The sequence below is a fragment of the Pipistrellus kuhlii genome, unplaced genomic scaffold (genome assembly GCF_014108245.1).
Source record: "Pipistrellus kuhlii isolate mPipKuh1 unplaced genomic scaffold, mPipKuh1.p scaffold_m20_p_14, whole genome shotgun sequence".
In the NCBI taxonomy this organism is placed as follows: Eukaryota; Metazoa; Chordata; class Mammalia; order Chiroptera; family Vespertilionidae; genus Pipistrellus; species Pipistrellus kuhlii.
The window spans coordinates 46903722-46920791 of NW_023425449.1; the positions used below are offsets into that span (position 1 = coordinate 46903722).

Sequence of the window (17070 nt, forward strand, 5' to 3'; positions counted from 1 at the left end):
CAGGCCTATAAAAGAGGGCAGTTGTGAGTGATCAAACCTGGAGGAAAGGGCAGTTAGGGGTGACCAGGCTAGCAGAGGAGGGAAGTTGGGGGAGACAGGACCTGCAGGGAAGGGCAGTTAGAAGCAATCAAGCTGGCAGGGGAGCAGTTAGACATCAATCAGGCTGACTGGGGAGTGGTTAGGGGGTGATAGGTTAGCAGGCAGAAGTGATTAGGGACAATCAGGCAAACAGGCAGGTGAGCAGTTGGGAGCCAGCAATCCTGGATTGTGAGTGGGATGTCCAATCTCAGTAGGATCGGGCCTAAACAGGCAGTTGGACATCCCTGTAGAGGTGAGGGTGCAGGCTGGGCTAAGCAACACACTCCCTCACCCCCATGCACAAATTTTGTGCACCGGGCCTTTAGTAATAATAATAATGCTGTTATCCATATGGAAGTTTTGTTGAATACTTTGAAGTCTTTAAAAAGAGAAGGGTGAGCCACAAAAGTATTGTCACTCTATAATCATGTGTTCAACTAAAGAAAACTTTTAGATTGAAAAAACTCAAAGAAAATAGATGCTTTCAACTTTTAGATCCTACTGGAAATTTATTTAATTTCTTTCTCCACTTATCAAAAACAAACAAACAAACAAACAAACAAACCCAGAGATTGCTTTGATGTAATTTAGGATTCCAATTGCTCAATCATGCAACACATATGGTACTCCAAAATCTGATATTTCATTACATGTCTTAAAATTATTATAATTAGCATACATGTATGCATATATACAAATGACATATATAATTTTCCATAATTCTTCAATATGAACTTTTTTGTTTTTGAAGACACCTAAATCATCACAATGATGTTCTAAGTGCAGTGTGGAAGTCACTTTCAAAACCCACTCTGCCTTTCCCCAGTCCCCTGCCTCTGCCTAGGGAAAGACAAGCAAACAGCTTTGCAGCTTCGACTGATATTTTGAGCAGACAGTTTAATCACTATCATCATTTTCACTTAAATTAGAATTTTCAGATCCATTACAGATCAATTATTACTCTAAAGCATAAATTATCAGCAACAGTAAGCTTGACTATCACATGATTAGGCAGTGACAGGGTATCACATGATTGCCTGTGGGCCACTCTGATATTGATGGAAGAGCTAGGCTAGTTTCGAGTCCTGTGCAAGTCTGACTTCATGAAATATTTTTTCTAAAAATTTGGGTAGAAATTCTATTTGCAGACACAATGTTTTGAGTGTCTGTGCCCCCACTCCCCATGCCCATCGTGCTGGTGTTGGGAGGGGGGTCGTTGTAGATGCTCAGGCCCTGAGAGCGGCGCCCCCAGGAATGGGATCGGAGCTCCTCTTCGTAAGGAGCCCACAGAGTGGCCTGGAGCCTTCCGGCAGGTGAGCTTGCAGGAGAAGGTGCAGGAAGCGCACCCTCACCAGAACATGACACCCCGGGGTCTGGTTCTCGGCCCCCAAGGAAACATTCTGCTGTAGACAAGCCCCCCTCACTCGCGTGCAACACGTGTGACAGCAGCCCCAGCTGACTAAGATCTCACAGGCACTGCAGAGCACTCAGGAAACGAGCTGTGCTCTGCAAACAAGTTCAGATGGTGAAAACCTGTATTGTTTTATAGGTTTGAAAGGCAACAATAAGCTTCCTATTCTGCTTTCAACTTTACACTTGATCTAATGAGCCAAAGCATGTCATTTAATTTAGATATACTTCACTTAGAAGCTTATGGGGATTCAGATGTCACAAAACTTATTTTAAATGTTTGGCCCATAAAATTTGTTATGGAAGATATTTCTACCTCTTTTTTATGACTCAAGACCCTAATAAAAAAGTGAACTGAATAATTCTGCTGTCGAGGAGGAAGGTGTTTATGTGAGTGAGTCCGGAGGAAGCATGTCTGCAGGACTGAATAGAGACCATCATCGTGAATCCTAATGACAAACTAAGCAGAAATGGGTCCCTGCGGAAACCCAGCTTTGGAGCCGGCGTCTTTAATAAGTGACCAGGGTGTCCTTGAGGTTCTTGGGGATGGTCTCACAGTGGTGGTTCCATCTGCCGAAGCCGGGAACAATCCCATTGTAACGCAGGGCGTCTCTCACTGTCTTATCCTGGAAAAACAGGGCATTAAAGATCATTAATCCTGTCACTCCCTAAACTTTAACACTTATAATTTCACAAATGGCAGGAATTCCATAGAAAACAATAAAAATAAAAAAAAGAAACATGTCTTAAAACTTGTAAAGACAGAATTTTTCACCTAAGCAAAATATATAGAAGATATGATTTCTACAAAATTTCTAATTTTAAAAAATCTTCAAAAATTCATATCTATTAATTATTTCTCAATGGAGCTAAGTTTTCTGACTTTTCAAAAACAAGGATGTGGGGAGAAATTGTAACTGGATTTATAGAGCATGTTTTTCCAGTTCAACATTCAATTTAACACTATTTGACCTGTGCTTAATGCTACTCTGTTTGCAAGAACCTTAAAGTCCACTTTAGACGAGAGGGAGACACGCGAACAAAGCATTTCATGACAGTTCGGGACCACCGAGCCCTGATGGTCTGCCTGCCCCGGGCGCCACCAGCACGGCAGCACCACACCCTCCGGGCGGGAGACTGGGATGTGAGGACCTCAGAGGAAGGGGGAGACTCAGGGTCACCCATGGGGGATCTATGTGGAAGCATGACGCCCAGGAAGGCACTCTGGGGAGTGAGGGTGAGTCGCACACAAAAGCTCAGACCCCAGCGGGTATGGCGGGAGCAGGAATGGCAGGGAGGTCAGGGGCAGGGGCCAGGGACATGGCTGTGGCAGTGAACAATAAGCCAGCACAGGCACCAACGTGTCCTACAGATTAGTGAGCCTCAGGGAGCCGGAAAGCAGACATGCGGAGTCCGGAACTGGCTCTGGTGATCATCAGCAACGTCGGGAAGTGACCGTTTTCCCCCAGATTTCTACTTTTTCCTCCGTCTTCCATCCCAGTGCTGAGTGTGAGCCCGTCTGCTGGGCCGGCCTCTCCCCAGGCCTGTGTGGCAGCCTTCCTCACAGTGCACCCCGCGCCCTGAGTGCCAGGCCCCCCATGCGGGAGTGAGGTCAGGTGTGAGGTGTGTGCCTCCCTGACAGGAAACACTCACATGTGCGCCCACTGTGTGCCTCTCTCCCGAGGGCTCGCACAATGGCATTGCAGCGGGAGCTTGACCTTGAACTTGGCTATGACGGGGATGTTCTCCCCATGAGAACTGGCAGATGCTACATGTGAAGCTGCTTCTGTGGGAGGAAGAGCAGCTCCTCCCCACTGGCTGCACACGTGTGTGGCTCTGGGATGCTCCGCCGTTCTCCAGTGAATCCCAGCTCCAGGCTGTAGGAATCGTTTTCTGAAGGAGGTGCTCAGAGCACCTGTCACCTCAGGCTGCCCCTGGAGAGCAGGCAGGAAGCTCATGCTCTCTCCTGTCGCTACCTGCGTGTGTTTACAAACATGCAATGTGCCCGGGCACCCGTCTTCCCGGTGGAGCCACACGGGAAGAGGGCTCACAGCGACGCTGGCGCCGGAACAGGTTCCTGCAGGCCAGCGGGACACCAGGCACCGGGCTCCCCCACAGGAGCTCCTGCGGCCGGTGCTGCACAGGCGGCGGGCAGCCCAGGTGTTAGGCCTGGACGCGAGCGAGGAGCTCCAGGTGTGACTTCATGGGTACTCCCGCAGGAACACCAACAAACCTGAGTCTTCATTCAACCAGCCAGGAGCCACCTATCACTCCTGAGTCGGTGTCTAAGCACGGGAAATAATTACAGAAACAAGAGCTTGAGTGAAGGCCCTCGAGGCCCAGTTTCCAGGGATCCCCCTAAAATCGGGGTGGCATCAGCAAAGTCATGGCGCCTCCCCGCTGGGCCACGCCATCAGAGAAAACACCTCCTGGCGTATGTCCCCCTCCCTGCCTTCTTCCTTCGTCATCGCTGAGTCCCTGCGCAGGACAGGCCTGTGCCTGTCCTTCTCTCTCCGCGTGGGATGGCAGTCTAGTCGTGAAACATGCAATAGCGGTGATTCAGGCGAAGGTGTTTCAGATGAGAGAAGACTGTTAGAGGTTCCGGAGGGCGATCTTGGCCGTGACAAGACTCTCCTAAAGTCACATGCAAAATTCTAAAACCAGATTTGGTTTCCTTTAAGGGAAATTGGAAAGTATGAAAATATTATTTACTTTTAAATGTTTGTGTCTAGGATTAAAGAGATGGTCACATTTTATTTTAGAAAGAGCTAGAATTTAAAAGGAAAAATGCTACGTGTTTCAACAACAGACTTAATCTAAGGTGCTGAGTAAGCATAACATCTGGAGCAAAGCAGAGCCCTGGTGGGAGCTGAGCCGAGGCCACGAGGTGGGCTGGGGGCGCCCAGGAGAGCAGAAGCTTCTGCAAGGGCGCCTCCAGGCCATGGGAGGGGAATCCACCAGTTTGCTGCTCTCTCCTGAACAGAGGTGCGCATTCGGGGCTCCCCTGCATCCCCACCCACTCCCTGGCCCCTGGGGCTCAGTCCAGCCCTTCAGGAGCTCCTGGGAGAACCATCCCCTGTCTGGTGTGTGAGAGGCATTGGGGCGAGCTCGCTCTAAATTAAATATCCTGCCACTCCACTTCCCACCGGAGCTGTGGCTAGATGCGGTTTCTAGCTGTGGCTAGACAACCGAGGTGCCGCCTGAAGGTTGTCTGGGTCATCACGCTGGGGTTTCCCTCCTGATCCCGGAGATGGCATCTCAGCCTCGCCTCCTCTCCCGCTGCCCTTTGTTTCTGAGCACACGCACAGACACATGTGAGGAGGTGGCCACAGGGTCCCGCCCTGGCATCTTGGAGGAGCTCAAGTGGTCCCGGAGGAGGTGGGGGGGGCCGTGAGGATGCCTGCAGTCAGGGAGTTTCCACTCCACCCCGAGCTGGAGAGCCCACGGCAGTGCGCGGTCTTCGCCCCAACGTCCTCCGACTCACACATCACGGGAGAGTCACACATCATCACAGGAGAGTCACACATCACAGGAGAGTCACACATCATGGGGGACTCACACAGCTCAGGAGAAAGATGGTGAGGTTCATACCCCCACCCATCCGAAAGCCTGGCAGAGCTCCACACAGGCAGGTAACTCCCTGGAAACAGGAACTCTATCCACTGTGTGACCCGAACAAATGGCTCCATCTGTCCAGTCCTCACCTTCCGCTTCCATCACATAAGGGGAGTGATCGTCACAGGTCACGGGCAAAGGGCGTGACATGTATACATTGCTGAGCACATGGTGCCTGCTTCATGCATGTGCTCCCCTCTCACTTCAGAGGGAAAACATGGAGTCATTACAGATTAATTTCTCATGTCTTCTGTGAGCCAGCGCTCAGCTGTGAGGAACTAATGGATGTATTTTTCAGTAGGAATGTTTTCTTTAGCATCATTGATTGGAATTTGTTTCCCTTGATAGTCATGCTCTGAAAAGACTACCACTAGTTTAGTTAACTGTCCACCACAGGGGAAGCATGGTTTATCGTCCCGCACATTTTCGTGTAATATATGGTAACATACCTTGAAGGTTCTCCATTCCTTTTGTAGTTCTTTTTGCAAATACTTGTATCTGATATCTTCCTGCAAGAAAGTGTAAGGTTAGATTGATTCAATGAACTAACGTGTATTCAGCTACGTAGTATCGTGTGCTGTGAATTAAATCACACAGCATCGACAGTCAGCAAGCCTGGAAGTGGCCCCAGGGCGGGGAGAGAGGCCCAGAGCTGAGGGCTCGCAGTGGGAGATGTTCCCTCTGCTCAGCACCGCACACAGGCAGGCATCTCGGGCCTCCCAGGCAAGCAGGTCTGGAAGCACAGTCCAGGGCAGCTTTTAAGAAGAATGATCAGATATGTAAATGATGTAGTACACTCATATCAACACACAGTCTTCCCAGGTGTCCGTCCATCTTGTAAAATAGAAAGCAGTGAGGAGACAGGAGGCGGAATTAGCCTGCTCTCGGGGTCAGTGGGGACGGGGCCAGCATGCTTTCTCTGGCACTGTGCCATCAGACTGTCCATCCCCTTGTTCCCTGCGTCTGTCGTCTGTTTGTCATTACTGTATTCGAATCCAAATTGTGAACAAAATGAGTGAACACAGATCCACCTACATGTTAAATAAATGTTTATACATATAAAAAATTAAAACCAACAACTACCTTACTAATTGTCCCCAGAGCGCTTTTAGTTGCCCGGGTCAAAGGATGTTTTCACAATTAGAACATGATTAAACACATGAATGGAAAAACAGATGCAGAAAAGACTGCACCACTTAGTATTCCAACTATTCCTATTGAAACACATAATAGGACCTTCCAACCATGTATGCCCCAAACAATCAAATGATAGTGAATCTGATTTCATACATTATGACATAGAATGAGGATGATCAAGTCATATTATGTACAGCAACTCATTTTCTTCTTCAGTGTGGTCTTTGACATCAAGTAGTAAGTTTCTGGTTGTTCTATATGATGAACAATAAGTTGTTATAGTTTAAAAAAATAATCAAATAAACAAATTAATAGAGAGTAAGTCATGTCATGGGATTTTTCATTTTTACGGAGCACCTATGAGCGTGCACTGCACTGGGCAGCCCCAGGACAGTGGTAATTCAGCCGCACTCGGAGTTTTCACCTTGTCCATTGCTTATGATTTTAATTCAGATTCAGAAATACCAATTGACAGGCCTCCTGGGGGGTGAATGCTGTAGAACATCGCTTGTGTTTTTGTAGGTGGATTTGGCGAACCATGCCTTGGAAACCACGCCTCCCCGTGCGCCGCAGTCCCAGGAGGAACCAGGGCCACAGCTTCCCTGGCTTTGCCCTCGATCACGGAGAGCCCTCCAGCCTCACGCTGAGTCCCAGCCACTGGCCCGCTGTCTGGCACTCTGAATGAAACAGCTTTCAACAGAAGCAGAAAGCAGATGTTGGACGTTGGCCCATGTCCAGGGGACACACTGGCATATGCAGGAGAGAAGTGGAGCCCTCCCCTGTGTGGGAATGCTGACCAGGAGTCTTTTCCAGTGGCTTCATTTGGGATTACAAAAGCAGCGTGTGCAGTATTCCAGTCTGCATGCTGTAGCGAAAACTACTTTCCCTTTTGAAAGTAATTGTAATGATCCATTCGATTTTGTTAAACCTTAACCAATTTTATTCTTTTCAAGCTATCTATATATATATTTAAAAGCCTAAGTGACCATTTGACTGTTCAGCTGGTAGCTATGACACTCACTGACCACCAGGCAGCAGACGCTCAATGCACAGGCATGGGAACATGGAACAGACTGATGAATCTCAGAGGGAAGAGGGTGGAGGGAAGGAAGAGACCAAGCAAAGATCTTATATGCATACTAGAGGCCCAGTGCATGGATCCATGCCCAGGTGGGGTCCCTCAGCCTGGCCTGTGGGGATCAGGCCAAATCCGTGCACTGGGCCACCAAAAACCCCAAGGGGTCATGGATTGTGAGAGGGCACAGGCCAGGCCAAGGGACCCCACTGGAGCACGAATCTGTGCACCAGGCCTTTAATCCTATATAATATGCTAATTAGACTGGGTGGCAGAATGAGCTTCCAAAATGACCAGTGGAAGTGGGGGGGGGGGGGGCAGATAAGGGGAGGGTGCAGGGCCGGGGCCCTGAGGGTCAAGGCAACTGGGGCTGTGAAGGCCTACCCTTGCACAAATTTTGTGCATCTGGCCTCTAGTTTCTACATAAAAGAACAGAATAAAAGATAGTAACATGCAGAGGTAATTTATCTGCACCTTCACAAGAATGTCTTAATCTCTTTTGTTCGAAATCATCAAGTTGCTTCCTCCCTCATCATTATCACCCTTCGCAGAAACCAGCCTCTCCGTGCGGGCTTCGGGAGCCTGGCACCTCAGATTGCTTTCCTCCCCTGGAGCTGAGAGGCACTGGACTTGCTTCTACTGCCCTGGGTGCCAGGGTCCAGGGGACAGAAAGAGCTCCTCACTGTGTGCCGACCAAGAGAAAGAGGGACGAAATCTAGTCATTTCCTGCCTGCCTTCCCTCCTGCCTGCCTTCTTTCCCTCCTTCCTTCCCTCCTCCCTTCCTTCCTTCCTTTCTGCTTTCATTCCTTCTTCTTTGGAGTGGAGGAGGTTCGGGGCCACCTTCACAGTTGTTCCAAGGGACCCTGACTTTGACAGGCTCCACCCTAACTAACCCTTTATTTTTTTATATATATCTATTGCTTTCAGAGAGAAAGGAATAGGGAGAGACAGAGAGAAACATCCATGATGAGAGGGAATCATGGATCCGCTGCCTCCTGCATGCCCTACACTGGGGATGAAGCCTGCAACCCGGGCACGTGCTCTTGACTCAGACCTCCTGGCTCATAGGTCAATGTTCGACCACTGAGCCACTCCAGCAAGGCAACTAATCCCTTTTTAAGTGATATTTCAGCCAACATTATTTTTAATTTGAATAAAATTATTTTTAATTTGAATAAAATTACATACAATAAAGGTACTTCTTTTACATTTCTGTCTCATGATCTTTGACAATTGAATGCATCTGTAGCCATCACCCAAAAGATGATAAAAATTGTCACCCTGGAGCCTGGCTGGTGTGGCTCAGTGGTTGATGTTTCTCCCTCCCTCTTTCTGAAATCAGTAAAAACACATAAGAAATTATTCCCCAGAAAGTTCCCTCACAGCCTTTCCGTCACACCCCTTCCCAGAAACTATCATGTCCTGACTTTTAGCACTGTAACTTTTTTTAATCTAGCATTCTACTAAGTGAAATTATACAACCCTGTGCATGTCTTTTTAGTTTCTAGTTTTATTCACTTTGCAAGGTTCTTCCTGGAGTTCTGTGTAACAGTTTGTCGCTTTTTGTAGCTGGTAGTATTCCATTGACTCAACAACACACGTTGCTGATTCATGTTCCTATTGATGAATATTTGTGTTTTTTAATTTTTATTATTAAGACTTAGGCTGCTACAAAATTCTTGTAAAATTACTTGTGGATCCGTTTCCTTTTTACTTTGGTGGCAAACGCTTGGTCCTGAGGTGCGTGTGTGTCTGTCTGGAGGAGACCGGCACAGAGCCCCATGCTGGCGGTGCGTTCTACACTGAGACAGCAATAAACAGTAGTCCCAGCTGTCCCCCTGCCGCATGCCACCCCTGACAGCAAAGTCATTACAATATTCTGTTTTCTTCTAGAAGACTTATGGCTCTGGCTTTTATGTTTAAGCATTAGCTCTGTCTTAGTTTTTTGGTGATTGTGTGTGTGTGTGTGTGTGTGTGTGTGTGTGTGTGATCAATAAGCACAATAAAAAGTGTTAACAATCTTTAATCATTAAATCCAGTTTAAAACCACAATTGGAAACAATTTCATATGCAATAAAATGGCTAAAATTTTAAAGTGAGAAAATAAAATATAATTTTTTCATGGGAAAAAAATGAATCTCAACTCCTCACTCTAAATCAAAATAAATAATGGCAATCTTTTTCTTTGATTTCTAGAGATTTCAGAAGGGAGGGAGGTGAGGGAGAGAGACATCAAACCAGCCACAGCTGCTGTTCGGGTCTCATTGGGGGTTGATGCACTGCGGTAAATGGACCCCTTCAGTCCAGTGACAGTATTTAAATGGCCCATAAAACACCAGGCAAGCTTATGCTGTTGGAAGTGTAGGCCCCTGAAGTAACTCACAGCTGAAGATGCCATGCTCAGGTGGTGACTCTGGACTCCCTCCTGCCTCAGTGTCCCCATGTTTGCATAGAATCAGCATGTAGGGAGAGGTTTTAGAACATCGTGGCAGAACCGGAGATGCCATGTACTTAGGCTGTGGTCCAGGATCCGGGTCTCATTTTCCTGACACAGGATTTCCACTGGATGGGGCTTCACTCCTGCACAGGCGAGCCACCATTGACCATACAGGCCCTTGTAAAAGGCTGCCTTATACTAACTGCACATAGAATTCCTCATGACTTCCAACCATTAAGCCTAAATAAATCTGAGACACAAATTCATTTATACCTCCTACATAAAGTATTTTTAAATTATATATTTTATGTAATCCATTTTCTTTTCTCTATCATGAGCATCTTTCTTTATATAAATTCTCCATTTTAATATATATATATATATATATATATATATATATATATATATATATATTTTATTGACTTCAGAGAGGAAGGGAGAAGGGCAGAGAGATAGAAACATCAATGATGAAAAAGAATCACTGATCGGCTGCCTTCTACACCCCCCACACTGGGGACTGAGCCCAAAACCTGGGCATGTGCCCTGACCGGGAATTGAACCGTGACCTCATTGGTCATAAGTTGATGCTCAACCACTGAACCACACTGGCCAGGCTAAACTCTCTTTTTCAATTAAGCTGCCAGCCCTCCTTTGAGAAAGCTTGTACTATTTCCAACCAGAATAACCTGTGAGGTGAGAACCAACATACTTGGCATTTAAGGTACAATGTTTGACATGAAAATGTGCAGTAAAAATAACATACCCCAGTACTGAAATCCTCCAACTTCAGATCTCTCCTGCAATTCCAGATAGACATTATATTACCTTCCCAACCTCTTATTTGAATGCATTTTTTTGAAAAAAAAATGTTTTTTTGTTATCTCACAAATTTCACATGGCAATAACAATCTTTCAGGAAAAATTACATACGTATGGTACTAGAGCAAATAGTTATTAGGATTTTAATTATTGGAAATTTTTGTGTGTAGCAAAAATTTTAAATTTATTTAAACAAATGTATCCTTTTGTTTTACAGCAAAATTAGTCAAAATAATAAAAGATAAAAGTCCCTGAGTTGTGTTAGCCCCAAAATTCTGAGAATTGTACTTATAATTTGATAATGTAGGGAAAATGTAGAACATATTCTTGTAGCTTCTGAATTACCACTCTATCAAGTAAATAGCTGTGTTTATTTTCAAATCCTAGTACTAGATTCCATCATTACCCAGAGACTACCATCTATGACTAATCCTCCAGGCTGTGAAGACCATAATTTGCCTTGTTTCTTTTAGGAGCCATGGGAATGGACATGGAGAGAAGGATCCCCATGAACTGGAGAAAAAGAGCAAAAAGTAAGATGTCGACATGGCTGTTTGGTTTGTATACCTGCCTACCTGGACAGAAATGCCAAGTGCACACCCCCACTCGGGAATGCATGCCCAGGAAGCTTTCTGCCATTTGTACATGCCCCTGTTTGACTTCTCCTGCATCTCGTGTTCACAAGCATCCAGCTGAGAGGCACACACTGTCCAGATGGAGCGAATGCCCAGGAGAGGGATGCGGTTGGACAGGGATGGAAGAAGGCAAGTGAGAGCAAGCAGAAGGATACTGTGTAGGGTAAAACACATGGTGTTCACAGCATCCAGCTGAGAGGCACACACTCTCATTATTTATGTTTCTCTCTTTTTCCCTTCCTCTCTGAAATAAATAAAAATACATTTTTAAAAAAGAGTATAAGAAGTAACAATAAAATTGGTCCTGCTGCCCCCAGGGTCACTGTCCCCCTCAGAGGGAAGGGTTGGCAGACACTGGTGGTTCCAGGGAGATGCTGGCTGGTGTTCTAGAACAGAATGGGTTGCGGAGATGCCCCAGCAAATGAACTGCTCATAAGGGCACCAAAAGTATTTTGAGAAAGACCAGACATCAAATCAAGTCAATGCTATCCTGTTTCCCAGAAAATAAGACAGTGTCTTATATTAATTTTTGCTCCCAAAGATGCGCTAGGTCTTATTTTCAGGGAATGTCTTATTTTTCCATTAAGAAGAATATGGTACACATTTATTGTTAAGTGAAAATAAAGGAAATTTATTACCTGTATACGGTACGGTAATGTGGTAGTTGTCAACACAAACCAGACAAACTGTGAATCTTACAGCATCGAGAATTTACTCATTTATTCAATGACAATTGTGTCATCATCTTCTGGAACATCATCATAACAATCCAATTCCTGAATTTCCTGGTGAATTTCTTGTGACTCCATTTCTTTCAGAATCAGTGGACCAAGTCTCTCATGTTTAGCCTAGCGGGGCCTTATTTTCGGGACGATGCCTTATATTTCACTCAGAAGAAAATCTGTAAGTAAGTCTTATTTTCAGATGATGTCTTATTTTCAGGGAAACATGGTAATTCTTAGGAGAACATGGATTATCAAAAAACGGCCACTTCATTGTTTGCAACACAGCACACAAACATGGATGTGTTATTTAAACTAGGACACCCACAGTTGAAGGATTTTCTGATTCGTGATATTTCTATGTAAAACACCAGCTAACTTTTAAAATGTTGACTGTGACCTGTCCCCTGGATCAGGTGGATTTGAGTTCACCTCACACTATCCTTGGTAATGGGCAGAGACGGGGAGTGGAAGACAGGGTCGCACCTAAGCAGCCTATGTTTTCACAGAAGGGAGATTGCTCTCAGTGACAAGTGAAGGAAGTCACATGCCCAGCACAGAAGCAGAATGGAACCAGGAGGGAGCGAGGAGCCTGCCCACAGTGAGCAGGCTTCAGAGAGCTTCCATGCTGGGATCTGAAAGGCAGGCCCTGCCCGGGCTGGGAAGACCAGAGCACAGCACAAGCAAGGGCACCAGGTGGAAAAGGCGACGGGGCATTCAAGGAGGCCTTGCCACTTGACACTGGTAGGGCATGAAGCAATGAAGAGCAGATGGCAGGAGAGGCCCCTGAGGTCAGCCGTGCCCACACTTGGGTGCCCGGGTGTTTCTCAGCATCTGGAAGGGTTCAGGAATATGGAGAAAAGGTTTCATGTAAATTAATAATGAGACTAGAAATATAAATTTGGAAGGCATTTTGGAGAGCCAGAGGAGACTTAGCTATAGTAACCAATTCTTCAACTCTCTGGAACTTTAGCTTTTTATTAGCACATATTGCCCTAAAGTAGGGGTGTCGAACTCAATCAGAGAAGGGGCCAAAATCTAAAATCCAGCCTAATTCGAGGGCCGAATGGTTTACTGAACAGTCATAAACTGTCATTGTGATGGAAATGCAGCGGAGTGCAGTGATGACAGCGCGGTGCGGGCCGCATTGCAAGGCCTGGCGGGACGGATTTGGCCCGCGGGCCTTGTGTTTGACACATGTGCCCTAAAGCAAAGCAGATATACATATCAAAGGTAAGGTTTGGTATACCATAGGCATTGTCAGGTTGGGGGAACTGCCTTTTGCTGTCAGACAGGAGGCAATAATATATGCAAATCTTTAGTTTTGGGGAAATGCTTTCAGCCATTCCAGTAGGCAAAAATATGTATCTTGAGCCCTGCTGAAGCTTCAAGGTTCCACCAATCTTTTGATAAAACTTCTTGCATTTATGACCTGCTGGAATTAGCCCCCAGCATGTGGGCTTGTCTTAGCTCAGTCCCTCTGGGCTGACCCGAAGGCCCTGGGTACCGATGAGTGGTTTCAATTGGGGAGGGAGTCAGAGGCTGTGCCACTCACATTTACCTGAGACTGTCTTAATCACTGCAACCATGGGGTGAAAGTGATCTGTAAGCAACATTACGCAGAGTCCCTCCGCCCAGCTGCCCTGGCTGAGAGGTTCTGAGAGCCAAGTTCATGAGTATCAGTGTGGGGAATCAGGGCCCGGAGAGGGGTGATGGCTGCAGAAGTGTGCCAGGAAGGCTGGATCGCATAGGAGACCATTAGCAACTGTGACTGAGCCTGGACTGCCTAATCTGTTTCATGTTTCAATCCTTAAAGTAAACTATTGAGATAGCCATTCGCTGCCTGTTTTTGTTTTCAATCAGTTAAATATATTTATTTTTCTGTCTACTGCAAGACAGCCAGCTGAGTGCTGTTACAAGGTATTTGTGGTTTGTTTTATTTTAAAAAATGTTTTATTTATTTTTTAGAGAGAGAGAAAGGGAAAAGGAGGGAGAGAAAGGAAACTTCAATGTGAGAGCAAAACATGGATCTGCTGCCTCCTGCATGTGCTCTACCAGGGACTGAACCTGCAACCTGGGCATGTGCCCTGACCGGGAATCAAACCGGCAGCCTTTCGGTACACTGCACGATGCCCAACCAACTGAGCCTCGCCGGCCAGGGCTGTTGCAGGGTTTCTGAAGTAAAAAGTGCTGCCCCCTGCATACTCGACTCATTGGGATGCTCACTTTGAACTATAAATGTCTCATCACCGTGTGGTACACCAGAGATTAATACAATTTTGTGTGCCAACTGCAATTGGAAAAAGAAAGCATTGCTCTTTTAAAATGTAGAATCTTGTTGGAAACCCAGGGCTTTTAGGCATTTTCTATATTAAATAAGGCAAGTGATATATAAAGGAAGATAGCACAGTGTCAGACAGACTAAATAAAACAACATTGTGCCATATTTAAATCAATGTGTGGGTCACTTAAGTTTACCTACAGCTTCTAAAGTTTGAAATATTAGTATTAACATAAAAGATGGCATTTCTAGAAGGGATTACTCAGGATACAGTTCTGAGTGGGTAGGAGGCGGGGCCTGGAGCCGCAGCCCGGCTTCCAATTCCACCCAGGCCTCCACAGCCAGTGACCCTGAGACATTATCTCACTTCCTTGTACCTCAGGTTGTTATCCTGGAAGCAGAAATAACAATAGCAACTACGATTGTTGTGAGAGTTTCAGTCAGTAAATGTAAGCATTTACTAAATATTCTCAGCTGGGCCCTGATAGGCTGTCCATGTTGGTGTTTAAATTTGAAAGTGTAAGGCTAGTGGGAAGTGCTACATGTACACACCCACACCCATGCCCACGCCCACGCCACACCAGTCCGCACCGACATCTCTCTATGTCTGTCTGTAAAACATGATCGCTCTTCATTATCCCAATACCCATAGTCTGAAAGAGAACTATTTTAGTCCTTCATTCCTCCCTCCTCCCACCAATCCCCAGAATTTTCAGAGATGGACAACCTCTCTGCTAGGGGCTGGATTGGGGGTAAAACAGAGGAAATCCCAAACAGGTTCCGTAGACGTCAGCCAGGGGCTTGCTACCATTTTGTTCTTGTTGCCTCGCATTTTATTGTCCTTACTTATGCCTTTATCTGCCTCACAAGCTATCTGTTACATCTCTTTGAAAGCCACAGTCCCAAAGGAAGGACTGGGCTCATCCTATTGCATTCTACCAAGATGCTGACTACTTAGCGTAGTGTAAACCTGTCCTGGTTATTTTGTGGTTGGTGTTGGTGTGAGTAATAAAAAACATTCCTCCAGAATTCTGCTTCAAAAGTAGGGGCTTGGGTGACATGCCTTTGGCTACAGAGTATACGCAGCTGTGGCACTTATAAAAGCTGCAGCCTTCACACCGACTCTGCGCCTGGCTAGGCTACACTGAGACAGCCCAGATGTGACAGATGTAGGAACCCCACTGAGCTCATCTTCATCCTGGAGGAAATCCCAGAATATCTGGCCAGAGAAAGGTGAAAGAACACACTTGGAGTGATATCATGCAGACTTTAAGGCTCAAAGCAATCCTTAAAAATTTGCTTTGTTGACTTGTGTTTGAGATCTTGCAGACAACACCCATTGTGAAATGCCATGGGCCCATATGTATAATGAAAAGTAAACAAAATGCTAAAAGCGTAAAGTCATTTTTAATTAATTACAAAAAGCTCAGCTGAACAGATGTCCTTTGCTGAGAGCCCAGACGTTCAGTGAACTGGGGCTGTCAGGTCAAGAGGAAGAAAACAGTGCCACAGACTAAAGATTTGAGGAGTTTTAATAGGGGACCCTTTGTAACTCTCTGCAGACATAGACACCCCACCAAGAATACCAAAGGTCAATGTCACAGAAAGGTTATAGATTCTATTTGAATCCCATCACTGAGGAATTACCGTTTATTAATTCAATACACCTGGGTGGGAGTCACTGCGCTAAGGAGACCTGGCATGAGTAACCAGTACTAAACCTTCCTGTACTCACCTTCCTATGTAAACATCTTAAGGGAATCCTCATGAAGGTGGAAGAAGATCCAACTTATATAAGAATCAAGTCACTTGCAAAATATGACACCGGACTACTTCCCTGTCTTGTCAACTATAGAGACCCATCATTTTCTCCCCACTTCTACCTGGCATTGACCTTATGAAATCAAGGATCCGTGTGTGAATGAAAGGGGCACATGCTGACCTGACAGTTCAGGCGAGGCCTGCATGGCCATCTTGCAAACTCAGACCTAGAGTCACCACAAGTTAAATTTTAATTAAAAGCAGTGATCGTGGGTAGTTATATCCTAGGCCGGTATCTTCACTGACAAAGTCAAACTTTACTTTAACTGAGCCTGTCTGGCTTTTTGCATCTGTGATAACACACCCTTGAAATGTCCAGGCAACTTGTAACTTTCCTTTTTCTGGAGCCCCAGGGGCACAACCTAATGTGCTGGGCGCCAGGACAGATACCACCAATTCCTTCCTTATCATGTTAATTGTTCCTGCACCCACCTAAGTATGTGTCCATCAGTTTATCTTTTATCCAATCCCAGGGGTTTCCCTGCTTCTCTTTCTCCCACAATCTGTAGTCTATCACCAATGAATGTCATGTAACCCACCTACTCCCTTCCTTTGATTGCAATGTATAAATACAAATGTAACCCACCATTCTCTGGAACATTATCTCAATTCATTAAGGTTCTGCTTCCCAGCTTATGTCAACAGTTTGGCTCAAATAAATTCATGAGAATTCTTTACAGGTTTCAATGGTTTTTTTACATTAACACATGTCGTACTCAAAGTATAGCTCATCTTACCCCTTCCCACCACTTACATCTGGAACAGCCAGTTCCTTCTTCAGGGCAGGGGTGGAATGTGTCGTGTGGAATGGCTCCATCCACATCCTCTCTAATGTAACCACAAGACCAGCAGCCCCTCTGGTCTCATTGTTCTTGGTAAGAACGCACTCTGGCCCTACTGCAGGGGCTAACAGGAGTCAGAGGTGATTGGATTAATGACATACAAAATCTGTGGGTAGGCTGATGTAGCCTACAGAAAGAGCTTGAGAAGATAAATATCTTTAAATTTCAAAATCTAAAGTAGAGAAGATTGAAAATAAA

The 17070-nt window shown here is 45.7% G+C and overlaps 1 protein-coding gene across 1 annotated transcript in view; it reads right to left on the reverse strand.

The window, feature by feature from the left end:
- Positions 1-1997: 1997 nt before the first annotated feature.
- CNBD1 (cyclic nucleotide binding domain containing 1) overlaps positions 1998-17070 on the reverse strand; it is a 195244-nt gene continuing 180171 nt past the window's right edge. The window contains exons 12-13 of the mRNA XM_036437339.1: positions 5553-5612; positions 1998-2114 (exon numbers count right to left, since the gene is read on the reverse strand). Coding sequence (XP_036293232.1) covers positions 1998-2114; positions 5553-5612 — 177 coding nt within the window. The remainder of the gene's footprint in view (positions 2115-5552; positions 5613-17070) is intronic.